General features: G+C 51.7%; 1 protein-coding gene across 2 annotated transcripts; it reads left to right on the forward strand.

Moving 5' to 3' along the window:
* The first annotated feature begins 1,135 nt into the window (after positions 1-1,135).
* On the forward strand, positions 1,136-20,081 carry SDC4 (syndecan 4). Of its 2 annotated transcripts, none has more exons than XM_081149072.1 (5): positions 1,136-1,258; positions 12,729-12,864; positions 13,303-13,349; positions 14,188-14,389; positions 18,000-20,081. In XM_081149072.1, the coding sequence occupies exons 1-5, from the start codon at positions 1,190-1,192 to the stop codon at positions 18,149-18,151; spliced, it is 606 nt and encodes a 201-aa protein (XP_081005198.1). In that variant the 5' UTR covers positions 1,136-1,189; the 3' UTR covers positions 18,152-20,081. The 2 variants fall into 2 exon arrangements, with proteins under 2 accessions (XP_081005198.1, XP_081005197.1); XM_081149071.1 differs by having other exon boundaries at positions 1,138-1,258; positions 12,729-12,873.
* The last annotated feature ends 3,688 nt before the right edge of the window (positions 20,082-23,769 follow it).

Genomic DNA, 23,769 nt, shown 5'->3' on the forward strand with positions numbered 1-23,769 from the left:
TATTATCTATGTGTTTATATATCTTTATATCATATTTTCATATCTTTACACCATATAAAATAAGAAGAGCTACGGAGGCTAGACACCATTGGTACTTTGATTATCATGGGATGCTCCCCTCTAAGAATTCCAACAGTACCTGTACTTGGGGCCCCAGGGGATTTACCCCCTTGCTCTCCCCCACCCTCCCCCTCACCCCCCACCCCCCACCCTCATACACACTGTTGGGGGAGTGCAGGGATAAGGGTCACACAGGACTGTTTTATTTTGTTTTTGTTTTTTTTGCAAAGGTGGAAGCAGATGTGAGAATGGAGGTAAACTTGCAGAGCAGTTCTCTGAGAGATCAGACTTTTCAGGAAGTTCAAAACCTGGGAAAACAAATCCCTTGAAACAGGAGTCAGCCACCCTGAAACCAAGAAGTCTGCCCATGGCTTACTTTTGTTCAGCTCACTGCTAAGAATGATTTTTACATTTTTAAGTGATTGGGGGGGGGGGGAGATCAAAAGAAGAATGCTATTTAGTGACCGTGAAACTTTTATAAAATTCAGATTTCAGTGTCCACAACCAGTGTTTCGTTACAACACAGCCCCGCCATGCTTTTAAGTACGCATTGGCTCCCCTTGTGCTACACAGCTCTAGAGTTTAAGTAATTGTGACAAGAGGCCGTGTGGCCGGCAAAGACTAAAAAATACTTAGCTCTTCACAGAAAACATTTCTGGACCCCTTAAAACTAGCGGTGTTCGCGCCCCATGAGGACCGTCTCCCGTACCCTCGGAGGGGAGCGTACTTGGTTTGAAGGGCGCTGGTCTAAACTGACGACCCTGGGCAAGTCCTTCTGTGCGTGGGCCTCAGTTTCCCCCACTGTACAATGAAGTTAGACGCAGTGATCTTTGGGGGCCTGTCTAGCAGGGCATCAAATCAATAAAGGGGGTTGGGGCTCCTGTAGGACGGTGACTCGGGGGAGATGGGGACCCGGCGGACGCGCACAGGGCGGGTCCCTCGGGGTTTCCATCTCCGCCCGCGGGCGCTGCGCCCCGGAGGCCCAGCTTTCCCGGGGAATTCCTGGGGGAGGGGGCAGGGGTGCGGGCGCGGGGCGGGGCGGGGCGGGGCGGGGCGGACACCGCCTATAAGGGCGGCCGCCCGCGGGCCGCGGCCACTCGCCTGCGCGCCCTTTCCGCACCGCGGCACCATGGCCCCCGCTCGCCTGCTCGCGCTGCTGCTGCTCCTCGTGGGCGCCCCGGCCGCCGCCGCGGAGTCGGTAGGTGCTTGGAGATCCCCGGGGGGGCGGACCAGGATCTCCTTTGTTCCTGGGAGCCTGGGATAGGGGGTGATCGGGGAGCTGCGCCACCCCCAAGGAGATGCCGAGGCCGGGGAAACTTTGTTGGAAACTTGGCTCCGAGGTCACAGAGAGGCCCCGGGGGGCGGCGGGGGGCGGGGGGAGCTCCCTTGCTCGCCGTGCGCCCCCAGCCTGTTGCTCGTCCCGCCTCCCCGTGGCCTCCGCCCCGCCGCGGGCTCCGGGCTCGGACGTGACTAAGCCGGTGTCACCTTCCCCCCCCTTCCCTGGTGATCCTGGGGCTGGCTGGGAGCCCCGAACCTCCTCCTCGTCTGCTCGGCGCCGGGAGCGGGCAGCCCCGGAATCCCGGACGCCTGGGGATGAGGGAGACGGCGAGTGCGCGGGAGGGGGCGGGGTTTGGGGTCCTGCGGGGCCTCGTTTCACACACCGGGGAGTGGACGACCGAGCCCTGACCTCACTTCTGGCCGCAGCGTTGCCGCTGGCTTGTGACTTAGGGCAGGGCCCTGCCCCCGCTGAGTCTCGGTTCCCCCATCTGCCCCGCCAAGGGTTTGGGGGAGTGCGGCGGGAGGTGACCAGTGTTTCTCTAGGGTCGGTCTTTACAAAGTGGAGACTCTGATCCTCCGACAGCCGACGGGAGCGGTGGTTGGGGCTCCGCGCTTCACCGCGCGCCGCCCCCGCCGCCCCCGCCTCGCCCGGCTCCCCTGGGCCTTACGCGAGAAGAGCGTTTACTTTCGCCCGGTGAAGACTGGAAAGTCGAAGCACCCACCTCGAGTGAGAATGAGGTGAAGGGGGCTGGGGAGAGAAGGCCTCCGGGAGCCGCGAGTCTTTCCCTGTCGCTGCCCACTGGTCCCTGTCGTGGGCGAAGTCCTGGGCCACCTGAAGCGTCATTCATCCCAGCAGCCAGCTGGGGAGAAGGGAGGCGATCTGCGGGAAGTTGAGGGCGCAGGAATTGCTGGGAGAGGCGATCTGCCCTCCAAGGGCCTGGGCTTTGTGCCCCCTTCCTGTCCTTAAGCCCAGTTTTTTTGGGGGTGGGGTGGGGAACGAAGCGAATCCCTATCGTCAGTTCCTCTGGGTTCCTGTTTTTCTGGGATTGCTTAGGGGAAAGTCGGTTCTGCAGGGCAGGCCACGGGTGAGGAATGAATGGGACCCTGAGTAATAGCTTTCTAATGACTCTGTCAACTAGCTTAATTCTGGCAACAACCCTGTTTACTGTTCTTAAACTGTTCCTGAGGCTAGAAAAGCTAACTAACCTGCCCAAGGCCACACAGCTAATTAGGGGCTGAGCAGATTCTCTCTGCTCTCATCTTAACTTGTATGTAGTCTGATGCTACTCTGAGTGGCAGCTGCTGTGTCCCATCCTGCGATAACTCAGGACTAATTTAGAATCTAAAGATTTGGGGCTGGCTGTCCAGCCTCACGGAATTCTGAGGTGGAAGGTGATGACTCCCCCAAACTAAGGGCAGCCTTGCCGAAAAGTTAGTGGCTGAGCCAGGACTCAAACCCAAGCCTGCTGCTCCCTGGTGCAGTGGTCCTTACTAGGCCCTGAAGGATGTGTTGGAGTCCAGCAGTCCGAGAGGCATCCAAAGGAATGCCATGTTGATTCCCGTTGGCCTGGGCAATGGGAGGGGAAAGACCCCGGAGGCTATGAGGTCAGTGCATGGGCAATCACGTGCCAGTCTTGGCTCAGGGACTGCTGAGCTTGCAAGTCCCTGAGTAGAAGCAGACAGCTGTGTCCCCAAAGGATGTGGTTTGGGGAAGGGCTGTCAGCCCTGAGTGTGGTGACCCATCAGATGGGGGAGATTTCAGCCCTGAGCAACTGCTTCCTGAGAGAGGTGTTCTTCTGTTTCATCCTGACCTCAGTGCTCCCCTTCCTGGCTAATGTCACAGACCTTCCACCTCTAACTGGGTCAGAGGGCTTCCCCTTTTGGCCCACCAACCCCCCTTTCTTCCCAAGGCTGTGGCCAGAAAAATCAGACCTCACTGCAGGAAGAAAGGTTTTGCTAATAGCTATGATTTATTGGGTGCTTTCCCTGTGCCAGGTTGGGTATATGGAAAGCACTCCACAAAAAACCTGTGGGGGATTGTACCGTGCCCACTCTACAGATGAGAGAACTGAGAGTGGTAAAATGGGTACCACTTTGAGGTAGCAGAGAGCATCTAGGCCATCAATCTGTCCAGTAGTCCTCTCCAATAGTGCTATTGGGGCCCCTCCCCAAATTTTAGGTTTAAGCCAAAGGCCTGCCCTCCCCTCGGGTGGTTTCCCCCACCTCCTAAGGTGCCAGAAGTTTTGGGAAGGAAACTCTGGCTAAGCACCCAGCCTCTTCTCCATTTAGCTAGGGCTTGCCTTCCTAAACCAGTTCTTCTTGTCCAGCTGGGAGTATTCCCCTGAACTGCCTTCCTGCCACTCCCTCCCTAGCCAATTAAAGGCAGCCTTGTTTTGGGAGTCTGACCCCCCACCTTCCAGGTGGTGCTGTCCAGGAGCACAACCCACCTATGTGGCATTAGGCCCAGTTGGTTCTGGGGAAGTGTCCCCCACCCATCAGTGTACTTTAGCTTAGAGATGTGTCTGGTCTCCTTGAGAATTCTCTCCTTGATTGCATGGAAATAGGGCTGGGGAGGAAGCCAAAGGGTCTAGGATCCTTGAGTGACCAGTGAGAGCTCTTTGGAATTCTTAGAAGCCCTGAAAGCCACCAAGCACCCAGGAGAATATTTGGACCACAGTTTAGGGGGCGGTGAGTCCCATGGGTCCCATAGGGTCGAGTCCCTTTCCCTCTCTGGGTTGATATTTCCCATCTGTAAAATGGGATTTCAACTTAATGGCCTCCAGAGCCCTTTCCAGCTCGAGTAGTTTATTAATGATTAAGTACCTACACTTTGAAAAGGGCTTTGGAAACCATAAAGACACCCTAAGGCTTTCCCTCCCTTGAAGAAAGTTACATTTGTTGAGGGAATGATACACTCCACCAAATTCTGAGTTTTCTCCCCCCCTGCACACACACATACCACTTCCACCCACACACCCCCAAGGCAGGGACTCTGCTCTATTCCTTTTTAGTGAAACACTTGTCTTGTAGTTAGTACTCAGGAAATGTTTGTATGAATGAATAAGTAATATTCAGGCATGTAACTTCATTCTAAAAGGGGCACCGGGGTTATTTAATACTGATGTGAATGCCTCCTGGTGTACTGCAAGGTAGGTATGACTATCTCCATTTTTACAAGGAACTGATGCTCAGAGGAATGTAGTGGTTTGCCAAGGTCAAAACAAGGTCTGTCTGATAACACAAAATGTTTGCTTTGGTCGTCCTCAGAGAACATTCCAGGTCAGGAAATTGCTTGGGTTGAAGGTAGATACCTTAGGTCCTACCTCTGAATTGCTGGGTGACCTTGAGCTATAATGCCCTATTTCTGGATCTCAGTGTCCCCAACTCTAAAATGAGGAGGTTGGACCAGAGCCCTTCAGGATCCTTCCTGTCCTGAGAGCTTACTGCTAGGGGGAGGAGAGCTTTCTTGGCCTTCTTGGTAAAGAGCCTGAACAAGAGAAGTTGGGGGTGGGGAGGGACATTCAGCTCCTGCCATCCCCAGCTCCTGGAAACAGAGGGCTTTTCCAAGAACTTAGTGCTGAGCGGCCTGAATGAGCGCCTGGGAGAGCGGGGCTGGGCTACCCGCCCCAGCTCCCTCCTGGGAGGAATTGACTCCTAGCTGTCCTCAGCCTCCTGGACTGCTGGGTGTGAGTTCCAAATGATGTTTCAAATTCGGGAAAGGGACTGGACAGGGCTCTGTGTGAGTCACTGGAGGAGAGCGGTGGCTGGCCTGCCTGAGCCACCCATTCCTTTCTACTGCTTGGCTATAGGATGGCTCTATGGTGGGGTTATTGCAATAGGCTCCAGAATTTTACCTTGTTCTCTGAGAGCCTACTAAAGACAGTCAGCATCTCCAAGGCCTCGAGGGGACACATCAGAAATAATAGTACTTGACCCAGTCCTTCACAGTGCCTTGCCCTGTGTGAGGACTTTGAAAGAATAGAATTTAGCCAGTCCTCAAAGTTGGTTATTTGGCCTCTGCTGAGCAGGTAATGCTTTTTCTCTCTTTTTTTCCTTATAGCAAAACTAAGGCTGCAACTGGTCTTTTATAGAGCAAAGCTGGCACAGTCCAGATTGGATTTGACCTGAGGAGTCTGGTTTTTTGGACACCCCTTCCTTGCTTTCTGGGACTGGCTACAGGGCATTGGAACATTGGTTTGGAGTTAGGCTGAGCTAACTCCAGAGATGTGAGGTCCTGTCTGACTCAGGATGGGCCACTCAGCCACTCAGCTTCTTGGTCTGTAAGATGGTCTGGACTGTGGTAAGGCTTGTAGGAGATGACAGGACTGCAAATAAAGCTCCCAGTGTCATGCCTGGTAGGGAGGGGGCGTTCTTAGTGACAGTGCCCTTCTTTGTCCAGGCTACTTGGATGCTACCTGGTACCTTTGAGGAACCCACCCCCCTTGGTCCCTGGAAAGCTTTATCCCCTCCCCCATTTCAACCCAGAACTGCAAGGTGGGGAGGGAGGAGTCCAGGGTGGGGCTGATGGAGCCCAAATCTTCTATTTGTTTGTCTTAGAAGTAGGCTGTTTGCTAATTATCAGATGGGTTTATATTTAATCAAGAACCAGTTCCAGGCAGCCCCACCCTCCTGGCCTGATCAGTAGAAACCCCTTGCTGAGAAGTTTGCAGCCTGCAGGGAGAGGGTGCTGGGGTTTCTAAAGGCTTCGGAACACTGGGACAGGGCCCAGGACTTGGGGGTCGTCAGGTTAGAGACTGAGTGAATTGCAGATCTGACTTTGGGCTTTGAGGGGGTGTGATGGTGGACAGAAAGGTAGTGTTCTGAAAAGCCAGTTTTCCTGCGTTTTCATTGCCTGGTGCCTAGAGAGGGAGGAGGAGACAGCATTTGTCAACACTGGGGGCCTGATTTCGCTTAGGAAGGAGAAGACAAACCTGACTTCGTGAGCTGGTTTGTTATTAACTCGCTGCTGAGCTTTGGGTGCCATCCCACACATCTGCAAGGGGCCGCTGGCCCTGTCGGCTGGAGGCTGGGCGCCTGGAGAATGGGTATGTTTCACAGCCAGGAAAACCCGAGCCCCGTCCCAGCTCTGCCTCTTACCCTCAGTGACACACAGTAAGTTAATAAGTCACTTCGCCAACTGGAGCCCCAGTGTCCTCTATAAAACACCTGTGTCGCTCGAGGGTCATAATCCGTGCTTGGCAAACTTGTAAAGTGCTGGCTTAAGTTTCGTTCAGTATTGTCAGCTAGACAAGGGTTCTTAACCTGGCCAGAGGCTGGCTTCAGAAAGGTGGTCTGTACCCACGTTGAAAATGTAAACTGATGGTTACAGTTCTTGGGGTTCAAAACTTTTTACTTTTTTCAGAAAACTCTAGGAGTCCTCAAAAGATCACTCTGGTCTGAACAGTTCTTTCTAGCTTTGGCCTTCTGCAGTCCCCACCCCTTTTACTTTCCACCCACCTCTGTGCCCTCTGTTACTCCCCTCTCTCACTCCCCATCCAGACCCTCCAACTCAGCCCCATCCCCCTTACTCTGCATGTCCCCCTCCCTGTCCTTCAGGCCCAAACTCGGCTGTCCCAGTTTTCTCTGGCACAGTGGAAGAGGCTGCTAGTCAGGTGACACCTGGGGTAATGGAAAGGGGAGGCAGGGAGAGGCTGGTATGTGTGGAAACAGTGACTTGATGGAGCCTGCCGGTCACGGCCAGGCCTGCAGGGACTGGCTGTACCACTGCAGCCTTGGGGCATGGGGGCAGGGGTGACCTGTGGCTGGGCGAGTCACCTGGAGTAGAGATACTCCTTGCCCTGGGGAAGCTGGGCTAAGATGTCTTTGGGACAGACTGACTTGGTCTAGAGCCGTGGCTTCCCCAAGTGGTAGGGGAGGCTTTGAAGGGGCAGGAAGCCAGCACCCAGAGCTGATCTAATCAGCCCAGACAAGGCTATCAACTCTGCTCTTGAGAACAGGGAGGCTTGTTTATGTCCTGCCCGACATCCAGCAGGGACCTCGGATCCAGGATCCGCTGCCTAGATTACAAACCCCAGCTTCAATGCACCTCTGTCTCCGAGGCCCTGCGGGAGCCAGCCCCTCCCGGCTGTCTCCACCAGTAATCGGTAATCGGAGCAGTGCCCAGCTTGGTTACCAGGCTTCAAGACAGAGGGAGGCTTGTCTCTTTGAGAACTGTCTTTTACAGGTGGGGAAACTAAGGCCCAAAGAGGCAGTCTCCCAAGATCGCTTGGGAGTTAGTGACGGGTGTGACATCGGCTCCTGGCAGGGAGACATCCAGAGGCTCCCTGCCCCTCCCCCTGCCCCCATTCCTAGCTGGCACCCCAGGATCCTGGAGCCCTTGCTGTGGGAATGGGTTGCCCTGGGGGGTTGGTGAAAAGCTGGCTGCTGGCAGTGCCAGGCCTGGCTACTCTCCTGAGTGATTGTGTTCAGAGTAACCCGACCTCAGAGTGGGCAGAGCCTGGGCAGAGAGGACATTCGAACCCCCACCCCACCCCCAGACCTGGCTTAACCCTTTAGGCACCAGAGCACCGGGTTGGGGATTGGTGTGTGGTTGTTTTTGCCTTCTAGATAATTTTTTTTTATCCCCAAGGCAGGTCAGGCAATACTCTGGCATAGAATTTCAGGCATCCATCGCCTTTGCCGTTTGATCCTTTTGGAAAAATACAACTGAAATACAACTGGTCTTTTTTGCATAGGACAGGTTGCTCCATGTTGTGTGACCTTGGGCAGGTCTCTGCCCCTCTTGGGGTCTTTCCCCCTTGCACAGTCTGAAGGGGACATGATTGGTTGTGGAAAGGTCTCTGATCCAGTATAGGGTATAGCCCTGTGCAGTTTGCAAAGTACCTCCGACCGCGTCCTTTCCGGCAATGGAATTGCTTCAGCTTTTCCCAGGTCTCTCTGACTCTTTGACCATTAACCCCCTTATCCAGAAGGAAGACAGATGGGGATTAATAATAGCCACTGTCGTTGAGCACCTGCTGCGTACCAGGCCACGTGCTGGGTCCCTTGCACACACTAGTACATTTCACGTAATCCTCCCCATCCTGCCAGGTGCTACTAGCCCTGGTTACAAAAAGAGGAAACTGAGGGTTCAAGGTGTGAAATAAGGCCCCAGACTCATACAATTTTGCTCATGAACCTGCCTTTTCAGGTAACCGCTCTAGAAGAGCCTTCCTTTCTGCTGGGGTGGGGCTTCCTTTCCTGATTGTGGTCCCCCTTGGGGAAGAGCCAGGTGGGGGAGGGCTCTCCTCCCTCCTTGCACCGGTTCATAGTTAACCAAGCCCTGACCCTGAACTTCTCCCTGGTGCCCCAGCCTAGTTTCTGTTCTTTTGTTTAAGCAATATCACTTTCAGCGGTGTTTACTCCCTGGCAAAGGGAAGGGGTGCCCTGGAGCCCTGGAGCCCTGGCCTGGCAGTGTGTGTGTGCTGTGGGCTGTGAGGTTGGAGTGGAGAGGTGAAGCATGGGTGGCAGTGAGAAGTCTGGTTGTGGCTAAGATATAGTCTTGAGAAAGATCTAGGATTGAATCCCAGCTCTGTCACTTTCTAGCTCTGTGACTTGAGATGAATAACCCAACTGAACCTCAGTTTCCCGCAAAATGGGTAGAACACCCTACCAGTTTGTGCCAACAAAGTGAGCTCATATAGAAAAGAACCCGGCTTGGTGCCTGGCATGCAGTGGATACTTGTGATAGCCACGCCAGCCCCCATGCTTGTCCCGGGTGACAAAAGCTGTAGGACTTCGGGATAAGGTTGGTGACCTTTTCCTAGCTTTATGCCTGTAGCCTAAGAACTGGAAGGAGGTATATCTGGATTGACAGCTACTGCCTGTGGACCTGTTCAGACCCTTAGGGGCAACCAAAACCCTTGAAGAGGGGAGGGAGGACACTCTAGCCTGAGCGCCAGGAGACCTAGGTTCTAAGTCCTGCTCTGTCGCAGCCGCCAGCTGCTTGGGTGACCTTGGCAAAGCCCCTTGTCTTTTAATCTGTTTGCTGGGTTATAAAATGAGACGCTTGGGCTCTGTGGCCTCAGATACCTTCTGTTGGCAGGTGTTAGTCCCTTTAGAACAAAACAGCACCTACCCTCCTTCTTTCCATGGATAGTGTGGGAAGCATCCAGCATCTCTAACCCTCCAGGCACCAACCCCAGGTGCGCACCAGCCACGGGGCCAGCAGGGTCCAGGAGACCCAGGCCCACTGCCTTGTCCCCCTGGTGATTTCTGTTGTGTGTCTGTGAGGACAAAGACACAGGGAGACCCAAAGGCCCAGAGAGGATGCCTGTGCATGCACACACATGTGAATACACGTTCCTTGGGCAGGGATGGGGTGAGCTGAGGAGAACAGACCACATCCTTAGCCAGGAGCAGGGTGGGGTCCTTCTCTGGTCAGGGCTGGGCCTGGCTGCTGGGTGGCCTGGTTCTTCAAAGCCACCCCAGACTGAATGGGCTTTGCTGTAAAGAGAGTGGGGGAAGGGCTGTTGGAACCCCCCCCACACACAAAGGGATGATTACCCACAAGCCCCTGCAGCTTGGTCCTGGCATGCTGGCCTCGTCTTCAAGAGTTCCTGCCCACTTGGGAATTTGCCTGTTGTCAAGGGTCATGGGCAGAGAAGGAGCCAGAGAGGGTGCTTCTGGAGCTGAAGAATTTAATTTCCTGTTTCCTCTTATCAGCACACCTCACAATTCTGCCAAGCCACCTGGACTTGCTGCAGGAGGGCACCTAGGCTGCTCTAACGCAGCCTTTAGGGACCCGGTCCCTCCAGAGCCAGAGCAGGTACCTAACGGGGTCCAGTCCTGACGGGGCTGCGGACTCCAGGTGTGACCTTAGGGAAGCCCTTCACCCTCTCCAGGAGCCCTGCGTAAATATGAAGGGCTATGAGTGACCAGGTGACCACAAAGAGAGATGAACCAGGAGTAAATCTGGTTAGGCCTCACTTTGCAGGCGTGGCGCCAGCGACGCTGGACCTGCCTTGCCTTAGTCTTCGGTTCACCCCTGTTGGGCGGAGGTGTGTGCTCAGCCAGTGGGTGCTAACCCATGGGTTGTTTTGAAACACTCGTGTGCACCGAAAGGCAGGTGAGGAAGCAACGTTATACGGCTCCTGGGGACAAGGAGGGTCTCGGCCTGAAACAGCCCCTGCTGGGACCCCAGCCCCTGTCTTGAGGACTTGGAGCTCTGACTCCCACAGCCAGTCTGGTCTCCAGGCCAGGTCAACAAGTGGTCATGACACCATCTTTCCCTCCTGGGCTAGTTTGACATCCACCGAACAGGGCTCCCTGGGTAGGTGGGCACTTTATGTGCACGTGTGTTTATGCATGTGGGTTTAAGTGTATATGGGTAAAGGCTCAGGGGACCCATGCTTGGGTTCTGGCCCAGTGTGGCCATTTCCTACCTGTGTGAACTTGGGCAAGTGAGTTCACCTTTCTGAGCCCCCTTCCCACCCCTTTTCTACTTCTGTAAAGAAAGATCTATTAGCAGAACCACTTCATGCTAAGTGCTTAGCTAGGTAAGCCACAGGTCCTGCGCTCAGGTCCTGGCCCACAGAGGACTTTGCAACAGAAGGGGGTAGGAGCACAGGAACCCCGCCCTAGGTACTGGCAGTTTGTGCAACCACCGGGAAACCTTACTTCTGAGCTGCCAAACCAAAGCCGCAGGCACAGGGCTATGTGCGGGGGGCTGGAATTCCAACACCAGTGGCTCAGCAGCTCCTGATTCCCAAGTCATGAAGTCATCCCTGACCAGGGCTTAACCCCTTCTGGCTCCCCACCCCCATGTGTGCCAAGCAGTCAGCAAAGATTCTCCCCTCCTGCAGGAGGTGCGGTGCCTCCCACTGCCTCTTCCCAGCCTGGCCCTGCTCCCTTCTGGGAATCCAGCATATGTCCTCGTGGGAGAGGAAGAGGGAAAGGGCCTGACAGCTTCCACCAGCCTCTCCCTGGAAGCCAGTGGAAGGAGTGCAGGAGGCCCTGGGCCCTTCCTGCAATGGTAACCTTGTCTTAGGAACCAGTATTCCTTCTCAGGCTTCCTCCTGTCACAGGCAGTCTCGGCTGGGTGAGGGCCAGCCTGTTTCTGGGACATCAGAAAGAGACCTGGCCTCTTCCCTCTGTGAGCTATGTAGTCAACTCACTATGTGAACTTGGCCAAGTTACTGACTGTCCAGGGCTAATATTTTCTCATATTCTTTGAATTTAGAGAACAAGACATCCCTCGCCCCTCCAGCTGGTATCCTATGGTTCTGAGCAGAGCCCAGGCTCCTGCAGTTAGGGGTTCTGGGACAGAGGATGAGAAACTGTTGGGGTGTGTATTGAACTTAATCGAAACCCTAACCCTTCTGGCAAATAGTAGACATTTTGATATTTGAATTAATTAGTGCAATCATGAACTTGGTGCAAGGCTGCTCTTTTGTGGGCAGACAGAACCTCAGCCCAGGAGCTAAGAGGAAGGATGTAGGGCATTCTGAGTGCTTCCTACCCTCTTGAGCTTAGGGGTTGGGAGCAGAGTAGCTGGTGTACTGTAGGACCTTGAGAAGGTTCTTTGCCGCCCTGTGCCTTTGTTACTTTTGTAAGCTGGGGTGGACCTAAGATTTTGTTGTGACCATGGGGTAGGGGCTGAATGACACTTACGGGTGCTGGAGCAGATGGTCTGTGAAGGCAGGAGCTATGCCTCTCCATGTCGTGTACCGTGTTGGTAGCAGAATAGATGTGTGGGAGCTCTTTGGAAGGCTGAATACAAGAGATGTTTATGCACTTCTGAGTCACTAGGTCTGGACAACGCCCTGACCTGAGGCTGTCCTGGGGTGTGGGTGAGCAAGCCCTGCCTGTCCCAGGCAAGTCTGACTCAGCTGGGAAAGGTGTCCCAGAGCCAGCAGCCCTCTCTGCCATGGGTGAATCAGCTGCAGCGGCATCATAGAACCCTGGCATAGCGTATCCTCTGGCCGGCCTGTGTGGGTGGGAACGCTGGCTCTGAAGTCAGGCGGCCCAACATGGGCTCCTCCCTCCTCCATTTGCTACTTCTATCACCAAAAGAAAATGATTTCATGTCTTTAGTGTCCACTTTCCTTGCTTATAAAATGGGGTTAAAGTCATGCTTTGAGAATTAAGAACAGGTCCTGGCATATAGCAAGTGCTTAGTAAATGGTACCTAGTACTATATTTACATTCTGATTATTACCACTTTTATTATTTTTATTAGCCCAGAATGGGTAAGGGACTTGCCTAAGGTCATACAGCAAGTTAGGCGCCAGGAGGAGTCCAGAACCCAGGGCTCTAGGCTCTGGCCTGGTCCCCTTCCAGCACCTCAGTTTACCTTCTTGAATGCCCATTTCACTGCCTTTTGGGGCTCAGAGGCTGTTGTAGAGCATTATGGGGGCTATTGACTGATCTGTCTCCTTTTTTCACCCTAGATCCGAGAGACTGAGGTCATCGACCCCCAAGACCTAGAAGGCAGATACTTTTCCGGACCCCTACCGGACGACGAGGATGTGGGGGAGCCCGGGGAGGAACTCGATGACTTTGAGCTGTCTGGCTCTGGAGATCTGGGTATGGAAGGTGCGATGGGCAAGCCTTGGGTGCGGGTCTAGAGGGAATATTTGCTCTCCTCCAGGGAGGGTGACCACTTTTGTGGGGATTTTCCTACAGTGCTCCTCCCTGCTCACATAAGAGGAAACAAAGTAACTGGATCAACCATTTCCATCCCTGAGACCCTCCCTGGGCTGATTGTTTGTAGCTCTAGGCTTTCTGAGCACCAGCCTGCACCTATCCCCGTAGGGCATAGTGAGAGTGGGTTGGGGTAGGAAGAACTGAGTGTTTTCCTTCCTCAGAAAAGGAAAAAGACCTGGGGCCTACAAGGGCAGAGGTGTGGATGGGAAACCAAGAACAAGCTGCTTATAAGTGTGGACTCCCAGCAGCCGCGGCTGAACGGGGGTCATTTATCTGGGGGTAACTGGCCTCACTCACACAGCCTTTCTGACCTCACAGATGACTCAGAGGACCCCAAGGTCTTCCCTGAAGTAATACAACACTTGGTAAGTCTTACTTTGCTTTGCTTGCCTTGCTTCTCCCCCGGCTCCTCTCTAACACCTGTTGAGAGGGACAGAATAAGTGAGGGCCTGACCTCACTCTGCAAGAAAGCTTTTATTTGTGACCTGGGCTCCTTGGGGGCGGGCACCACTGTGGATCATGGGTAGGCCCCCTTTCCTGCAAGATAATCACCGTGAGTGAACATTTAGATGTGTTTCCAGCCCCTTTTCTTTGCTGGAATTTATAGATATTTCCCAACATGAATATCAAATGATCTCGAGTTCTATGTGTTGTATTTTTCACTTAAAGTGGTCATGAGTATTTCCCCACATAATTAAATGCTCTTCCTGTTTTTGGAGGCTGCATAGTTAGAGTTCACCCGACTCCCCTGATTGATGGAAAAGTTGTTTATAACTTTTTGATATTCTGAAATTATAGCAGACATCTGATACATGTCTCTGGTTAGCATCTTAACACAGAGTCCCAGAGGCAAAATTGCTTATTTAAGGGCAGGCAGTTTCTGCAGTTTGGCCAAACCTTCCCTTCAGAGCAGTTGCTCTTAGGATACCCACCGAGCAGCGTGAGTGGGGACACCTGCTTCCTTGTACCTTTGGCCACATTACTCATTCCCAGTTTGAGACAGACCTGCCAGAAGAGTTGAGGGGAAGGATTTGACGCCATCATTGTTGAGGTCGTTCGTAGTTGATTTCTGCTCCAGGGCCACATGGTTCAGTCAGCAAGATGGCAGAGCCAGATTTTCCACCTAGCTAAATGTCCCTGTCCCCTGTCCTGGGTCTCTCCCCAAACCATACTGAGCCTTTCTCTTCTCCTGTCCCCACCCAGGTGCCCTTAGATAACCACATTCCTGAGAGGGCGGGGCCTGGGAGCCAGGCCCCCACCGAACCCAAGGAGCTGGAAGAGAATGAAGTCATCCCCAGGAAGCTCCCACCGCCCCCTGAAGGGAGCGAGGACATGTCCAACAGAGTGTCCATGTCCAGCACTGCCCAGAGCAGCAACATCTTTGAGAGAACAGAGGTCCTGGCAGGTAAGGCCCCTGCCCCCCACAGGATACCTCGAAGAGGGGGAGGGCTCAGTGGGAGGTAGTGCTGCAGGCGGGGACACCTGAGTCCATGGGCTCCTTGGGGGCCCTTCTTTACAGCCACCCTCAGGGTGTCCCACTTTGAAGGACTACACCTCCCTAAGGGGGGGCTCTGACTGTGCACTCTGCTGGAGGGGGAGCGTGATTGCACATCAAAGTCTTCTAAAGAATAGACAAGCTGAGTCATTCACTTGCCTCAAGCCCTTCTCTCTTATTTTCAAAGCTTTTTCACCTTCTGGGTTTGGTACCTAAGGATTTAATTATTAAAAGTCAACATTCTTTGAAAACCTCCCTTGAAAGCCCAGACACTCCCTAGGATTAAGCTGGCTTCCCCTCCCCCTGTCACTTGACATCTTCTGACCTTGACTGAGAGGCTTTTGAATCTCAGTGGAGGTGAGCCTCAGTTTCCTCCTCTGTAAGTGGGGGCAGTGATACCTCCTTGAGCTGGTATAATTACTCCATGAAAAACGGAATCTGAAATAACTAGGCAAACTGTAAAGGGCTGTTCTGATTTGTTAGTATGATATGTTAACCTAAAATATAAGGTCAAGGTGAGAGGCAACAAGGGTTTATTTGAGATCCAAAAGAATAGCTATTTGGGAAGCACTGATTCATGCAGAAGAAGCCCAAATAGTGTTCCTATTAGAGGTGAAGGCAAGGGGTATTGATGAAAAAGGGGGGGATAAGTACATGAATAGAAGAAAGGAATTCCTTATGGGTGTTACATAAGCTAAGGAAGCAGATAAACTAACATAGTGATGCTAATTCTAAAGAATGTCTTTCATTTTCACTCGTGATATCTGCTTTCCTGTTATCTTGGCAAACAGGTTTTTGGAATACAATGCTGCTTTAGGCGCAGTCCCTCCAAAAGTTATTTTGTCCAGTTTTAACATTCCAAAGGTTTGAGGTGTGAGACCAGCAAAGCAGTTCTTCTAGGGTGGCAGCTCCGGCTCCATTTTGAAGTGGCTCCATTCATATTATTTTTCACAAATTTGTCATTGAGTCTTCATTGACCTTTCGCAGTAGGTGGCACACAGGGAACCTTCATGTGACAGACTGAAAGCTGAGGCCTAGAGAGGTTCAGTGGTTGGCCTCAGGTGAGAGCTGTAGGCTCCTTGACTATAATGTGCTGCTATGGGGAGAGCTGTGTCCCAGAGTGAGGCTTCAGGAGTGGCTTTGTCAAGCCTGACTGCCGGACCTTCAGCTCCGATGGTGGCTGACAGCCTTGGAGGTCTCTAGAGCTGGGGAGGGGGAGATTATCAGAGGGAGGTGTTCTGGCCAGGTTTCACAGGCCAACGGCCAGTCTGGATTAAACCAGCCTGGTGACTGGGCACCCTGGGCCCAGGTTGGGTAACTCTTGTCTCCTGGCAACCAGCTGGGCCAGTAGCTCCCAGGAGGCTCGAGGTACAGGGAAGGAGTCCTGCATCCTGCCTCCATCCAGGACAGATAAGGGATCTTGCCTGTATCTGGCAGATGAAGCTCCTGGGAGTCTAACCCCAGGTGACTTTGAGCCCATCTCAGCCCTGACCCTGGGACCCTAGAGACCATTTAGTCTTTTAAGTTTCAGACTCTTTGGTTGAAGTGTTTTAAAACCTCCCCTATCTTTCTTCAACCACAGTTTCACTTTCAGCTGCATGTGTGGGATTCACAGAAAGTTTTGTTTTTACCAACTAAGGATCCTATTCCTTTTTTTTTTTTAACCATAAAAGTGGTTTTAAAAACCACTGATCTATTCCAAGCAACTGTTTCTTATACATGGGGCAGCTGTTGCCCAGAAAAGGCAAACCACTTGCTTTGGGCTACATAGCAAGAGTCAGGACTAAAGGCAGGTCCTCTGTTAAATCTTGCAGTAGACAAGGGTACAAGGATGTGATCTTCATGTGAAGTTACGTTGCTGAGCTAGCTGAGGCAGGACCCCCCCATCGCACCTTTTAAAACAGCATCTGGGAGCTTATCAAGTGTTTACTACGTGCCATGTGATTCATGTGCCCTCCTCATTGGAGTCCCCACAGCAACCCTATCAGATGGGTATGGCTATCGATACCCTTACAGAGAAGGAAACTTGAGTCTTCAAGAAGCCAAGTCACTTGTCCAAAGTCATAAAATCAGAAAGTGGTAGACCTGGCACCTAGGACCACAGTCACTTCTGAGTCTTTACTTGAACCTTGACCTTCTAGAAGAGCTGGGGTCTTTGGAGGGAAAGGTGGGAATGACAAGAATGGATTGGTACCTGATATTCTCTCTCTCTTTTTTTTTTTAAGTATATCTTTATTGATTTCAGAGAGAGGAAGGGGGAGAGAGAGAAACACCAATGATGAGAGAGTTGTTGATCAGCTGCCTCCTGCATGCCCCTGACTGTGGATCGAGCCTGTAACCCAGGCATGTGCCCTGACCAGGAATCGAACCACGATCTCCTGGATCCTAGGTCGATGCTCAACTGCTGGGCCTGATATTCTCTCTTCCTGGCATCTCCTGGGGGTACTTTCTTGCTGCTTTTCATAGAGTTTTAGCCAAGAAAGAACCTTACTTGGCTCCTGTGCTCCATTCTCTGCATAGCTTTAGTGTGTGCAGGTAAAGAAAATTAATCGTCTTAGCCTGAGTAAGTCCGAATTAGGGGACTCAATCGGCCACAGAAAGGATTCTGTGAGACATCCCTGCCCCCTCAACAAACAGGAGTGAGCCATGCTGGCCTCCTGGCGGAGTGCAGAGGGCATCCACCTGAGTTAGAAGCCCACATCTGCCGGACACAGGCCAGGTGCCCTTGGGCTGTGCTCCTCTCTGGGCCCAGCTGTGAGTGTCCTTTACTGTTGTGCCAGGCCCGATTCAAGGTGCTAGGGACCCAGATGGAAACCACAGACATTTACAGTTTATGAGTGCAGAGCATATGCTATGCACTTCTAAGCACTCTAAGTGGATTAATGTACTTAATTCGTAGAACACACATATGCAAAAGGTGCTGTTATTTCCATTTTGCAGTGAGTGAGATGAAGGAGCTTAAGATCACCCAGCCAGTAAGTGGGAGGGAGGGAAGGGGACGTTAGGCCTTAGCTGGTGATCATAAACCACCATTTACAATTATGTAGAACATAGTAGGAAGGACAGGACGTGTGTTACACCCGTGCACGGTAGTGTATACCTGTGTGTACACGGATGTGTCTGCAGAAGTGTAGGCCGGTGTTCATACAGGTGCACCCGGGGACAGCTGGGGGACAGCGCTAAGTGTGTGTCCATGACCATTGCCACGGTCTGCAGTTTCCCTCGCTGCTGGCTCAGTTAGGGCTGCGCTGCTGCTGGGGAGTCGGCCGGGTGTTTGGAAGGAGCCGGGCTTTGGACTCGGCCGATGTGGGTTGGAATGGTGGCTTTGCCACGCTGGCCCCGTGGTCTTCAGTGACCCCCCCCACACCCCCATCTCGTAGGTGAGGATCAGATAAGGCATCGGCACGCAGGGCACAGGCAGTGGCGATGGGGGGGCTGTCTCATTGTAAGAGACGCGACTGGGCGCGGGAGGGCACCCGAAGCCCCGAGGAGCCGCTCTCACCTTGCTGTCCCTCCCCAGCTCTGATCGTGGGCGGCACCGTGGGCGTCCTCTTTGCCGTGCTGCTGGTCCTGCTGCTCATGTACCGCATGAAGAAGAAAGACGAGGGCAGCTACGACCTGGGCAAGAAGCCCATCTACAGAAAGGCCCCCGCCAACGAGTTCTACGCCTGAGGCTCCCTCACCGCACCGCCGACCGGCTTGGACTGGGGACTTTGGAGGGGGGACTTTAGGGGGGGTGGGCGGCCCAGTACTGACCTGTCAGCATCTTCAGCTCTGATTCGTGGTAAGGGACAGGAGAGGCATCATCTCCTGTTCCTGCTCCTCTCCGGATCCTCTGGGCTCACGGTCCCAGCAGAAAAATGAGGCTAAACTTGGCCTTTCCGAAGGCAAGTCTAGGATCGCGTGACTTCTTCATCTTCCAGCTTAGAACCTAGGCCCTGCTTAGAGCCTGTACTTACCGCGCTTCGTCCAGAACCCCTCAGAAGCTGTGGCGGGCGTCCTGCTGGGGGTCTGTCTCCAGCGCCTTCCTCCCTGCCCCCTCCCTTTCACAGCCCGTCCCTCTGCCAGGAACTGAGATGTGCCCATCAAAGGGCACCGTGTCCACACTACAGGAGTCTCTGTGGTATACCTTGGGCCATGGGGCTCTTTCAAGTGACTTTTGGAAATCAACCTTTTTTATTTTGGGGGGGAGGGAGGGTGGGAGAAGAGCTGAAAGTTCATACTGAAATGGATTTGTAGAATATTTGTAAATCTATTTTTAGTGGGGCTTTTTTTTGGTTTGTTTAACAGTTCATTCCTTCGTGTAGAGTCTCTCTGCCTGGGCAGGAGTGCACGGACGCTAAGGCGCTCTCTGCTCTCTGGCACATTTCCACCGTACTTGCTAAGTTTGTATTTAATGGTTGTTTTTGTTGTTTTGGTTTTTGGTTTTTGTTTCTCAAAAGTGAGAGAAGAGCCGGAGATATGATTTTTATTATTAATTTTTTTTTTTACTATTTATAGCTTCAGACAGGGCCTCGCTTTTCTCTTTTTCTTTAAATCCCCTCCCTATTTTATAAAATAGACTTTATAGTCCTCTGTCCATGACTTGGACCCTTTCGGAAGCTGCTTCCTCTAAGAAGTAGTTTTTGCTGAGACATAGTTTTCTAGCAAATCCCAAAATATAATGTACGGGATAGTGGGATATTTGTGTCTCTTTTCTTGTAATATATTGTTCTTCTTTGGTCCTAGAAAAATAGATAAATATATTTTTTCAGGAGATAGTGTGATAATTCCCATTTGAAGTTGGCTGGGTGGTTGAGTGAGTGAATTTGTATGTGGCTGAGGGGGGTTTTGCCTGTTTCTCTTGCCCCTTTCCTGGTGCCTTTTCACTGGGCTAGAGTAGTTGAGGGTAGATAGTTCTGCCTTCTTTCTAGCTTCTGCTTTGAACCCAGCTGGTGTTCCTTCATTTCTCCAAATTTAAGAGAAAACTGGAGAGCTGTGCTAGCCAATACAGTAACCACCAGCCACAGGTGCTGTTAAAGTCAATTAAAATTACATCAAGTTAAAAATCCATTCCTCAGTTACACTAACTGCATTTCAAGTGCTCAGTTGCCACATGTGGCTAGTGGCTACTGTAGTGAGCAGGCAGGTAAAGACCATTTCTATCTATTGGAGATAGAAGCGCCCCAGGATGCTTGAAGGGGTCTCTGCTCCTAAACAAAACAGCTAGAGAACTAAGCTGGCTTAGCAAGTCACAGCCCCAGCTTTGCTGGGGTGACCTTTGTCTTCCGGGCAAAGGACGGGGTTGGGGAGGGCTGATTAGGCCCTAGCTCGGGAGCCTGTTACCTGTGCCTTCCCTTCCAGGGAGGAGAGGCTTGGTGGCTTAGCCTGGGTAGGCTGCATCTTATGACCCCACTGGCTGGGGTGAGGGGACTCAGTCTCGCTTCCTGTACCCTTCACCCCCACAACCCAGGGTTCCCAGCTGGCTGGGTCCTCTTCTCCACGTGCCCCCCCCCATGTCCTTCCCTCTGGCTATGTTGGAAGTGAGCATCTCTTGTAGCCCCCTCACTGTTGTCTGTTACTGATTTTTTGATAAAAAGATAATAAAACCTGGTACTTTCTAGATCGCCTGCCTCTGTGATTTTTAAGTTTATAAGAAGTTCTTTCTGGGCTCTGTTTCCTTTGGCCTCAGTGGAGCCTGAGATGACTGCCCTGCCCAAATGCCCTTTCCAGAAGCCAGGAAGGGACCTGGGAGGAGGGAAGTAGTGAGAATGTGCACGCTGTGGCCTGTGGGCCATGCACTCTACCTCTGTTTTGTTTAGGCGGCACCGTGTTTGAAAAATAAACATATAAAAGTCCTTGGATTAGTTGCCAACCAGCAATTAGGCCATTTCCCATAAAAATCCAGATTCCTCACTTCTCTTGGGAAAAAAGATTTGACAACTCTCAGGCAGCATGGCCACAATTAGGAGCTGCTGGCAGGCAGGAGCCCGTCTAGATGTGGTTCTCTGTCTCACCACAGTCTGCACCGATTGCACTTAACGTCGCCTGCTTGGCCTCAGCAGGCAGGGTAATTGGCAGGCTCTAGACACTTCTTTTGATCCTCATAGCAATGCTGTGAGGTGAGTAAGATCCTTTTTACTGAGTGGGCCACCAGCAAATCCATTCTGTGTTTTACACCTGGACCCACTTAATCATCACAATTCCACAAAGTAGGATCTGTTAACACCTCCATTTTACAGATGAGGAAACTAGCTAAGAGGTTAAATAACTTGCCCAAATTGGCAAAGCACCAATGGCAGAGGTGGGATTTGAACCCAGGCAGACAGACTCTAGAGTGCTCATAATCACAGTATCTGAGGGTTTATGTCACTCAGGGCCCCTTCACGGGTTGCTCAGGCCCCACAAACCCCCTCTGAAGCAATGAGTCTGGTCTCAAATCCCTTCCCAGACCCCGCCACACTTGGTTTTCCTGAGCCCCAGGATACTTGAAGGGGTCTCTGCTTCTTATAACTGGGATCTTGCAAAAGCCCCCACATCTGTTCCATCTATGCTGTCCAAACTGGCTGCTAGTCACATGTGGCTACTTAAACAAACTGATTAAAATTTAAAAATTAAAATTCAGTTCCTCAGATGCACTAGCTATATTTCAAGGGCTCAGTAGCCACATGTGGCTGGCAGCTATTCTATTGGGCAGCACAGATACAAGACACTAATGTCCTAGGAGTTTCTGTTAGGGCTCTGTTGAGTAGTGTAAGACTTCTGGGTTTGGATTTCAGCTTTCACCAGCTGTTACCTTGTGCTCCAACAGCCCACGGGGAGGTAGGTCAGAGCCTGGTGCGCAATAAGTGCTTGAGAAATAGCACTTTATTACCATCATCAGCTCCATCAGGTAAGGTGTTAGCTCCACAAGGCCCTGTATTATCTATTGCTGTGTAGTTTACCCCTGAGTTTAGGAGTTTATGATGGCATAAATATCTCACATAGTTTCTGCGGGTCAGGAATTTAGGAGCAGCTCAGCTAGGTAGTTCCAGGGTCTCATGAGGTTGCACTTGAAATGTTGGTCAGGGCTGTGATCACCTAAAAGTTTGACTGGGATGGAGGAGCTACTTCCAAGATGGCTCATTGACGCGTCTGCCACGTTGGTGCTAGCTGTTGGCAAGAGGCCTCAGTTCCTCACCCTGTAGGCTCCGGAGGGCTGATCGAGTGTTCTCATGACATAAGGATGGCTTTTCCCATAGACTGATCCAAGAGAACCAGGTGGAAGCCATGATGTCTTTTATGGCCAAGCCTCAGCAGTCACATTCTGTCACTTCCACAATGTCCTATTGGTCACACAGGCCAGTAGTCTTCATTGCAAGAGGGGACTAAAGAAGTGGGGGTAAGACTCACTAAAAGCCATGTTAAAGGCTGGTGACTATAGCCCCACTGCTGGTCAACTCTGAACAGAGGTTAATTTATCTGGAGAGCTAACTCTGGAACTTAGTATAATATTTCTGAGAACTGGGCAAAGCGGGTTTTGGACAATATTGGGCCATTATTCCTCCTGCCAATCTTCTGAGAAGCTGAAGCACTGACTCCTGCACGGGCCAATTCCATCATAGGGCACTGGAGGGCCTACGGGCCAAAGAGATGTGCCTTTGCCAATAGTTTGGGGAGTGGGGTAAGCAGAATTCTCAGATGAGATGACCCACAAGATTTCTGCCCTCTGGTGTCTACAGCCTAGACATTTCCTCCCCTTGGGTGTGAGCAGGACCTATAAATATGGTGGCTGTCACTCCCATGATTAGGCTCCTTTGGATGGCAAAGGTGAAAGGATTTTGCAGATGTAATGAAGGTCCCAAACTAGTTGATTTTTGAGATCCCGAAAAGTGGGATTATACCAGTTGGGCCAGACTTAATTAGTTGAAAGCCCTTTTAAAAGAGGGTCTGGAACCTTCCTGATAAGAGCAATGCTCTCCTGTTGACTTTCAAGAAGCAAGTTGCCTTGAGTTCTATAAATACAAGGAAAGAAATTTTGCCAACAGCCATGTGAGCTTGGAAGGGGACCCTGTACCTCAGAGACACTGCAGCCCTGACCACAGCCCTTAATTACAGCTTTGGGAGACCCTGAGCAGAAGGCCCAGCTAAGCTGTGCTGGGACTCCTGACCCATGGAAACTGTGGGACAATAAATGTGTGTTGCTTTAACCTGCTACATTTGTTGTAATCTGTTGTGCAACATAGAAAGCTAATACAGAAGGTCACTTAGCTCTTCTGGACCATCAGTTTCCACATCTGTTAAATGGAGAGAGTGCAATATTTGGACTATCTCTGAAAGTGTTCTGGGGTAACAATGACAGCAGCTAGCCCATATAAAGTGGTGCCTGTGGGCCTGTCGAAAGTGCTTTACATATATTAATTATTTTCTTTCTGATGATATCTTATGAAACAAATACTATTACCCCCATTGACAGAAGAGCAAACTGAAGCAGAGAGAGGTTAAGTGACTTGAACTTGTTAAGCTTACCCAGCTAGTACATACTGCTTTGACTCCGAGATAGCTGTTGTCTGAAAAGTCACTAAATCTGTATTCCTTCATTTTAAAGTGACCCCTCTGAAAATATACATGAGTAATTAGTGTGAGAAGTGCATGTATGTACCAGGACAAACCCCGCCAAACCCAGGATACCCCGCCCCAGGGTAAGGTGCTAATGATGCACTTTCAGACCCCAGCCAGGGTTGGGGAGGGGTTTTGAATCAGTAAGGGCTTGGGGATGAGCTTGGTAGAGTGGTTCCCACTTCAGCACTTTATAACAAAGTGAGTCCATAGAGCTTGGTCACAAGGTCACGCCTTTCCCCAGGACTTTGCCTGCTCCTCCCATCCCCCACCCCTGCCCCGGGTGGCTAGCAGCCAGTTAGAGCAGGTGTTTACCGAATTACTGTGTCACTGCTGCCCTGCCTGCCTTTGTCACTGGGGTGTGGAACAGAGCCAAGCCCGGCTGTGGGGCCTTTTTTGGTGAGTATGGTCAAAGCTGACCCTTGCAAAACTTATTATTGTGTTATTGGTTTAATTACCCTTAAAGCCACTTCTTTGCTCTCTTGCTCTCTTCATGGTCTATGCCCTGAACAGTCCACATCTTCCCCAGGGAGAAAGGTACCTGAGAATTTCACCCACACTGTGGTTATGAGTTCTGAGGAAACCCAACTTAAACAAGACAGAGAGACCCAAAAATCCATGCATAAGCCAGAAAGCTAGCTTGTTCATGGTGGAACCTCAGGCAGCATGAAAGCTGGTCAATTGGAAGATTTTGAAAGAGATTTTGTCTTTGT

Source organism: Miniopterus schreibersii (genome assembly GCF_964146895.1).
Source record: "Miniopterus schreibersii genome assembly, chromosome: 10".
Classification (NCBI taxonomy): Eukaryota; Metazoa; Chordata; class Mammalia; order Chiroptera; family Miniopteridae; genus Miniopterus; species Miniopterus schreibersii.

Coding starts and splice junctions, on each gene's coding strand:
- SDC4 (XM_081149071.1), top strand. CDS start 1,190: ATGGCCCCCGCTCGCCTGCTCGCGCTGCTGCTGCTCCTCGTGGGCGCC. Junction 12,874..13,302: donor TGGAGATCTGGGTATGGAAG/GTGCGATGGGCA, acceptor CTGACCTCACAG/ATGACTCAGAGGACCCCAAG. Junction 14,390..17,999: donor GAGAACAGAGGTCCTGGCAG/GTAAGGCCCCTG, acceptor GTCCCTCCCCAG/CTCTGATCGTGGGCGGCACC.